The sequence below is a fragment of the Capsicum annuum genome, chromosome 11 (assembly GCF_002878395.1).
Source record: "Capsicum annuum cultivar UCD-10X-F1 chromosome 11, UCD10Xv1.1, whole genome shotgun sequence".
Lineage (NCBI taxonomy): Eukaryota > Viridiplantae > Streptophyta > Magnoliopsida > Solanales > Solanaceae > Capsicum > Capsicum annuum.
In genome coordinates this window covers 61,465,419-61,474,198 of record NC_061121.1, presented here as the reverse complement: position 1 = coordinate 61,474,198, position 8,780 = coordinate 61,465,419, and the positions used below count along the sequence as shown (strand labels likewise).

Below are 8,780 nucleotides of genomic sequence, written 5' to 3'. Positions count from 1 at the left end.
CGACGTAATGGTCAAAGTGATGATCCATCAGAAAACTGATGGTCCACCAGATCGCCCGTCACTGGGGGCTAGAAATGGGACATTCTGCCTCGACTTGACGATTCGTCAAATTTTTGGCGGCCCACCATTTTGGACGGCGCACAATGGCCAGAAAAAAGGGTTACTGCCTTGGCTTGACGGGATAATTGATGGTCCACCAAGGACTTGGCGGTCCTTCAGGTCTACCATCAGGCCTGGGCAATTCCAACATCGCTTAGTAAAACGGCCATAACTTTCTTGTTCGATGTCAGATTTTGATGAAATTGGTATTGATAGAAAGCTTATTTAATGCTCTACATAACAAAAAGTATAAATTATAGAAATAAAATATAATATAAATATCAATCACTTTGGAAGCCACCCTTATCCACTCAAAAGACAGATTTAAGCTTAAGGAATGATCGGAGTATTACATATTGCCATGGTCTACCAAGCAACAAGTAGCATGCTTGAATTAGAATGATATTAAGTAAGACTTCATCCTTATAATTTTCCACTTGGAATCGAATCAAGCATTGCTGAGTCACTTTCAATTCACCACATTCATTAAGCAATTGAAGCTTGTAAGGGCTAGCATGTGGAGTAGAGGGGAGTTTCAAGAAGTCCACCATAGTGGCACTAGCTAAATTGATGAAAATCCCACTATCAATTACCATAGTGCATACACCACCCTTGATGATACTCTTAGTGTGAAACAAATTCTCTCTTTGGCTCGAATCTTCAAGTGCCTTACTCACTACATAGTTAGGAATTTGACACTCTCCATCTTGTGGCAAAGCTTCTTATTTCTCACATTCTTTATTATCATGATCAACTAGTAACTCTCCATCTTGAGGCTTAACCTCATCACCATTCTCGAATTCCATTACCACTTTTTTTCCTAGGTAGTACAACTTCCCCTCTCTTAAGATCACATTTCTTTGATTTAGGCATTCACTTGCTCTATGCCCCCAACCATGGCACTTGAAGCATTGAAAGCCCTTAGATGAGGGATGAAGGAAATTTGGCTTCACCTCCTCTTTTAGATGTTGGTGTGACACTTGCTTGGTTGTGATTTGAGAAGAAGGAGATGAAGAAGACTTGTTTTTGTTCCAACCCGAGGATAATGAACTTACCTCCTTATTTCTTAGAAAACCTGAAGGGTGTTGGTGATTTTTGAGTTTATAGGTTGCCTTCTCTTTGTTCTCTTTTTCAACCTCTATAGCCGCTTGGAATATACCATCAATGGTTTCAAACTTGTGAAGAGTCAAACGGGAAGATATATCTTTATTCAACCCAACCTTGAAGCGAATGATAGCATGTCTTGTTTACCTCTATGGTCAAGCTTCAAAACAAGTTGTTGAAATTCATCATAGTAGGCTATCACACTCTTGTTTCCTTGCCTTAGATTTTAAAACTTGGCAAGGAGCTCATGTCTATAATGCTCCGGTACATATCTCTCTCTCATTAGTCTCTTCAATATTTCCCAAGAAGGTGGTTGGCCATCAATCAACACATCACCAAATCTCTTAGTGTAATCCCACCAAGTGTTTGCATATCCTTCAAAGTGAGAAATAGCATAACAACTTTTCTTATCTTTAGAAAGGTCATTCACTTGAAAAATCTTTTCACAAGAAGATTCCCAAGCTAAATACATTTTCGGATCACTCTCACCTTTGAAAATTGGAATGTCAACCTTGATTGAATTGATGCCTAACTCTCAATTTCCTTGTCTTCCTTTATGCCCTCAGTTTCTCCCATAATGCCCTCTTTGATCTTATCTTGCCCTTATTTCTTCCTCAAACCAATAGTCATCATTAGGAACATCATAACCTTCTTGCTCTCCTTTACCATAATCTTCAATTTGGATTGGATAGTTTCGGTTTTGGGGTATTTATGGAGGGTTATGAGGCCTTTGGTTATTTGGTGCTTGGACTTGTGGCATTGGATGTGGTGGAGGGTAAGGTCTTTGGTCCATGGGATTTGGCATTTGGTAAGTAGCATTTGGTGGAGGTATTTGGTTATGTGGAGGAATTGGTCTTTAGTCAAAGGGATTTAGTACTTGGACATTCGGGTTTGGGGGTGGATTTTGAGTTCCAAGTCTTTCTTATTGGACTTGGTTCATTTGAGAGAGTAGGGGTCTTGGTAAGTTTTGGTTTGGAGTGGTTTGGACTTGGTTTTAAGGAGGTTGTGGAGGGTATAGTATTAGGTGGAGAGTTTCGGGTGTCATGGTCATTGAGGAGTTGTTAGCTTGGACACTTGAAGATGCATGGTAGGGATTAGGAGTAGAAGGTCGTTAGTTCCTCCTACTTTTAACACAATCAATCCTCCCGCTAATGGTGGTCACCTCAACCTTCAAAGTATCCATATCACCTTTCAAAAAATCCAAATCTCCCCTTATAACTCCCAATTCCGAGCCTATTTTTGCCATCTCTCAGTTCATGGCCTCAAGTTGAGCCATGATGAGCCCACCAACATCATTACCAAGGGGTTGTGTACTTGAAACCATGGATTCCATGCTCCTTGTACTTTAACAACAATGAAAAAAAATATATACAGAACAAACAAACACGTTAGTTCAATAAAACCTCACCATACTTACACTTGGATCTCTCCTCACACGTGGTCTCATAAGTGTTGAATACTTGGCAGTACTTGGCAAGTGAATTGAGTGGTGAATATGCTTTGGTCCGGAATTGATTTTTTGTTTGGATATGACTCAAATAGAAATTATGTACGGACTTGAACCAACAAACTACTACGAATTTAAAAATGAGAAAAACACACAAAAATCGAAGACACGAAACAAACGGACTCAAAACTAATTATCAACCTAGTAGGTAGTTACTAGTTTGCTAATTAGTGATAGAATTTAACACACAAGAAATTACAATAAAAAATGAGAAACTAAGAAATCTAGTTTAAAGCTTAATTAGGCTGATCAACTAGTGATGATGTGGCATAATGTGGTTGGTCGTCAATTTTGCAAAAATTTTCAATTTCCAACTTTGTGTTTTCGGCCAAGGATCCACTTGAGAGAGTGTTTGGACAAAATTTTGCGGAAAAAAATGGAGGGTTGGAGCCTTTTTCTCAAGTTCAAATGAATTTGGAATCAACGGTCCCCCCACTTATACTTTCAATTGTACTTTAATGTTCCCTTGTCCCCCTCTTCCTTTTGGAAGACTTAAATATTCTTGGAATATGCTTTTGTACAAACAATTTTTTCACTCTCTTTATTTCTTTTTATGGATCTAACACCCTTTTTGAATATTCTTCTTCATCAAGATATGAAGATGGTGAAGAACAATATGAATATTCAAGAGTTGACCGAAGTTTGACCACAAGGCAAATGAAATCTAACTTCAATTTTTCTTTTAGTTCTAGGTTCCCTTTGCCAAGATAAACACAACCAACATAAAACCAACCACAAAACACCACAAATAAAATGATCAAAAATGAGATTCCAACTCAAAAGCTTCAAACAAGGCACAACAATGGTGGATCTAGCTCAAATTCAACCAAATCTAGCTCTAAACTTAGATCTAGACCCCTTAAGTGTTAGAGAGCAAGAATCTAACACTAGAAACTATCAAAATAAACTAAAAATGAGTAGATCTAACTTGTAACACATGGATCTACAACAAACACTACAAGATCTACCTTTCTTTGGATTTGACCTTTTTTTTTGTGAGATTTTCTTGATAAAGACACTAAAACCAAGGATTAGAGTTGTGGGAACAACCCTAACCTACGGTTTGATACCAAATGATAGCCTACAAGCTATCTAAACCCGAATCTAAGGACTAAAGACATAAAAATCAGCAACCACAAGAAGAGAAAATTAACACATAGGAGAAAAGAGCTAAAGTAGAGATTGCATAAAGTAAAGATAGATAGAGAAACACTCACTTCCACCAATGATTAGCAAAAGAATATGTTCCAAATACTCAATCACACCTTACCAATGTAAGTTCAAACCTTACTCTTAGGTGAACCAAAGGAATTCACACTCCCTCAATCACACCTTTCTTGTCAAATGTTCAATACAAGTGAAAAACCCTTCAATTTCATTCAACACTCAAAGTTTCGGATTCTATGCTAAACTAGAAGACTATAAACTACAAACTAAGATTAATCTTTCAATATTCTTCAAAACTAGTGAAAAGAGAAGTGAAATTGTCTATTTATACTATTACATAACAAAAGTAAAAAAATGCCCTTAATGAATTAAAGAAGAGGAGGCGCCTCTTGGATGTTGGAATGTAAAGTGCAAAGTCCAACTTGCCCCTTGTAGAATGTAGACCCTTCAAAGCTCATCTTCACAAATCAAGGCATTTCCTCCCTTGACCGAATGCATAACACCCTCACAAACCTCCAAGTGCATGAACATGGCTTGGAGTTGTTGAAGTTCCTTAGCTTGACTTTGGGTGAAAGGCCTTGAGGGCTTGGCACTTGCATCACTTCAGCTTTGGATATTGCTATTATTCCTACTGTAATATCGTAGTACCTATGTCAATAATATTATCTTTGCTTATCAGAAAAAAAGAATTACTCTAATGAAAGTCAAAATCCCTAAAAGAAATATATCCAAATCACGAAAGTTACAAATCATTGAAAGAAAATTGGAGGAAAAAAGAATTGGTTAAGCAAAAGGAAGAGAAAAAACAAGCAAAAAGAGGATATACATGGATATACATCACATTCTGGATCCCCTTCTATCAAAGAGCTAATATTAGTACAAACTTTCTACTTTTAAAGATGGCATAAGGTTCCTTATAAATTGAAATTTTTGCCTCAATAAGACTCGTCAACACTACCAAAAACAGATACTACTAGTATTTATTTTGCTCAATCAAAAGAAAAATAGAGCAATCATAGCTAAAAGGCTCATTGAAGGTTTAATCATTTCTTAAATGAAATTCATCTTTCATTGCAATTATCTATTTATGTGGCACATTTCGTTAATTATTTTTCTCTCTTTTTATCTTCTAGTTGTAAAGCAAACAAAATTATCTAAAGCACAAATCATGTAGCAATAACTACATTAGTTTGCCCAAAATATAGAGAGATAACAATAGATGATTACATAACAAATATAAATTGACAGCCATTCAAACTTAATGAAGGCAAATGTGGAACTTACAAAGAAAAGTACTCATAATATAAATTAAGTCTATAATAATTAATGATTAATTACTATAAAAAATCAAACCAGTGGTATCTTTTTCTTCTTGGTGTAACACACCTGATTCGACCCGAAGCACAAACTTTGCACAACTATTTTTTTTTCTCTCGGCTCAATCAGCAATTGCCCAAGTCATATCGTTTTCAAAGATCCAATGACAAACTTCAATTTTCCCGGGTCCCGACCCGAGTGCAATGAAGGCTCCGTGACTGGGTCCCCATGAAGAAGTATCCACGTGGCAAATGGCAACACCATGATTGATCTTAGCCTTTGAATTCGGGTCCAAAATATCCACTTCGTAGACCCGGACCTTAGGAACGGAATGACAATAATAGAGTAAGTAAGGGAACAAGCTCTGATGACATGACACTGATTTGGTAACTTTTCCACCGTTGATTCCTTTGACTGATCCGATCATGATGTTACCCTTTGACCCTTCTGTGTTCTCAGTTGTCCGAACCACAATGTTTCGGCCCAACATTGAAGTTGCTAAATCAATCATATCTTCAGCTGAGTTAACACACCGTTTCGTCTCACCGGCGCTCGGTGCTCTTTCACACTCGCTGAGAGCATCGCCAATCATCTTTGCCACCTGAGAATCGTCGGCCGCGTGGAAGATTTTCTTCAGCTCACTAATCTTCGAGGTCGAAAAGGGTAGTTTCGAAGCAATCACCCGGGGCAAAAACGACCTTTTAGGCATCTTATCTCTTATATCTGGCATAGGCATGACTGTACCACTCTTCAACATCTTCTCCCGGAAAAACTTTCCAGGCTCAACCCACGGGTTATTGACCTTTTTGCCACCGTTGACTTCGGTCAACGAAGCCAAAACTTGGGAAGTTTTGTTATGATAATTGGAAAATGTGGCAGTATCTTTGACATAATCTTTGAAAGTGTTGTTAACTCCATAAGTCTTGAAATTAATATGTGGGTCATTAGCCCCTTTACCATAAGTAGTAAATACATCAGTACCTTCATTGAATGATTGACCATAGTTGGTGAAATTTGCTTCACCGCCATTTGCATCTTTAACATACGTAGTGAACGTGTCATCTCCAACATTCGATTGATCTCTATAGCTAGTAAAAGTCTCAGATGGACCATTACCTCCAACACCATAGTTCTTGAAATTGTTTACAGGAACATTGCCATTGGTACCATAAGATGTGAAATTTTGATTCTCCCCATTTGCTGACTGACCATAGTTTGTAAATGTTGAGCCTATAACATTTGAGTCAGTACCATAGCTTGTAAAATTACTATCAGCACCGTTCCCATTTTTGCCATAGCTTTTGAAAGATTGGTCACCAGCATTTGCTTGTTGTGAGTAAGACTTGAACACTTGGTCAGCACCGACTCCTTGGTCTGAGTAGGAAGTGAAACGCACATTTGGGACATTGACATTTTTGGCATAGTTTGCGAATTGGCCTGAACCCCCTGCTGAACTTGTGCTATAGGTGTTGAAACTTTGGTCAATTACATTACCATCAGGGGCATAGTTGTTGAATTCATTGTCACGGGGGGAACCTCTACCATAACGCCTGAAAGAATTAACAGGGATGTTTTGTCCATCAGAGTAGTTCTTGAATGTATTGGATCCAAGACCAGGTAAGTTGGTGGCATAATTGGTGAAGTTCTTGTCATTGTAAGTGGTAAAATGGACCTCTCCATGTTTTTCAAGACTTGGTAACAAATCAGGCGCACACATGAGATTTGCTGAAGAGCAAAAGGAGTGAAGTTGTGTGGTGAGTGCATTTTGATCTGCAGCAAGTTTTGAGTATTTTGCATATTGTGCAGCACTCAATGGGGATGCCTTGTTGAGAAGGAACCATGGCTTTGGTAAGTCATTTGAGATTTGTTTCTTCCAGTACCTAATTAGATAGCCTTTTGGTGTAAATGGGTTCCCAGATTCACCAAGACTTTCTCCATCTCCAGCCACAACAACCTGCATTGACAAAATCAAGATTACTTCACTGACACCTAGTGAGTACACAAAAGTTGCAATCTTGTGGAAACTCAAGATTACTTCATTGACACCCAAATGGGCACACATAGTTACAATCTTTATGGCAAATCAAGATAACTTCATTGGTACCCAATGTTGTCAATGAGTGTGTGTTAGATTCACTAAAGGGACATTGTACTTTAAGAAAATTCAACACAATGCAACATCGAAAGTGAAGAGTCTTGAGCAACTTAGTTGACACCCAAATGGGTACATAAAGCTACAATCTGTATGACAAATTAAGATTACTACATTGTCACCCAAAAAGGTACATAGAGCTACAATCTTTAAGGCAAAACAAGATGAGTTCAAGAAAGTGAAAGAGATGAGCAAAAGAGTTAAAGATTGTTACTTACATTGAAAGATGGTAGTGAGGACAAAAGCACAAGTAAGATGCAAGAAGGAAGAAGAATTTTAGTGTGCATTTCGTTGGTGTGAAACAGAGAGATAGAGAGAGAAGGTGAAGAGTAGAATGTTGGTGGGGGGAGGTTTGGTTGGATGCACAACATTTATAGTAGAAGGTTCTAAATAAGTATAGTAGAAAATAGAGAAGATGATGGAGTGTGGGGTTACTTCTGGTCTGCTCTTGCCCATTTGAAGTTTAAACAACAACAATAATAATAGTCCCTCAAACTTAAAGGTTTGGAAGGTGAAAATGTAAAGCAGATATACATCAGAAGTAGGGAGTTTATTTACCTCGACTCAAGAAAAATTACTAAAAATAGTTTTAGAAAAAAGTAAAAGATGTACATGAATGCTCCCTCCATCTCATTTTACTCTTCCCAAATTTTCTAATTTATTGTCTCATTTTACTTGTTCCTTTTTTACTTGTCAAGACTAATAATTTTTTTTTCATTATACCCTTAGTATAATTGATTATTTCTTATTATTAGCATTCTTGAAAAATGTTGCAAAAAGGAGTACCATTAAGAGTACACCATTAAGAATATAAATGGTGCTTTGGTATTAGTCATCCATCAATATTGGAACTAACAACAAGACGCAATTAAAAGAGGCAAAATGGTAAAATTACATTACCAATCATTGTTTTCTTAATAGCTGTGTCATTCCAATTTGAAACAGGTAAAATGGGACGGAGAAAGTATCATATAGTAACAAAATAAGCAGGGACAATAATTATAAAAATATAATATGATAGCCAAAGTAAAAACAACAACAAATACTAGTTAGTATAAATGAATTGTTTGACAATTTTTTTATGCTCCAAAAATCAATAAATTTTTCAAAGTTTAAGTTTGTCTTAATTATTTTTTCCAAAATTTATCCCTATACATAGTAGAGGGTTTTGGTTTCTTGATTAATCAAATACTTTTGAGAAGGATTTTTGCAACACATTGTATGCTAACGATGGATTATATTAGTGAGTAGAGCTTTTTTCTTTGTTTACTACTCCTATATATTTCCTATTTGTCTACTATTAATTAGACATGCATGATAAGAAATACTAATAAATAATAAAAGTAATTTTACTATATCATCTTTGAATATAATAAATTTAATTTCTTGATAAATGTATTAAGTGTATAAGTAATATTTAATAGTTAGTACTCC

At 36.6% G+C, this 8,780-nt stretch overlaps 1 protein-coding gene across 3 annotated transcripts; it reads right to left on the bottom strand.

The window, feature by feature from the left end:
• Positions 1 to 3,918: 3,918 nt before the first annotated feature.
• LOC107847844 (polygalacturonase-1 non-catalytic subunit beta) lies at positions 3,919 to 7,795 on the bottom strand. 3 transcript variants are annotated; one of them, XR_007046648.1, is made up of 3 exons: positions 7,565 to 7,795; positions 5,264 to 7,148; positions 3,919 to 4,525 (listed from the first exon to the last, which is right to left on the bottom strand). XR_007046648.1 is itself a non-coding variant. In XM_016692385.2 (2 exons), the coding sequence occupies exons 1-2, from the start codon at positions 7,715 to 7,717 to the stop codon at positions 5,316 to 5,318; spliced, it is 1,986 nt and encodes a 661-aa protein (XP_016547871.2). In that variant the 5' UTR covers positions 7,718 to 7,795; the 3' UTR covers positions 5,080 to 5,315. The 3 variants fall into 3 exon arrangements, 1 of the variants encoding a protein (XP_016547871.2); XR_007046647.1 differs by having other exon boundaries at positions 3,919 to 4,508; XM_016692385.2 differs by lacking the exon at positions 3,919 to 4,525 and having other exon boundaries at positions 5,080 to 7,148.
• Positions 7,796 to 8,780: the final 985 nt, after the last annotated feature.

Bases quoted from the DNA above. Each gene is read 5' to 3' on its own strand.
- LOC107847844 (XM_016692385.2), bottom strand. From the start codon at position 7,717: ATGTTGTGCATCCAACCAAACCTCCCCCCACCAACATTCTACTCTTCA. The intron at 7,149-7,564 runs GTAAGTAACAAT...TTGTCAATGCAG, and splicing joins CCTCACTACCATCTTTCAAT to GTTGTTGTGGCTGGAGATGG.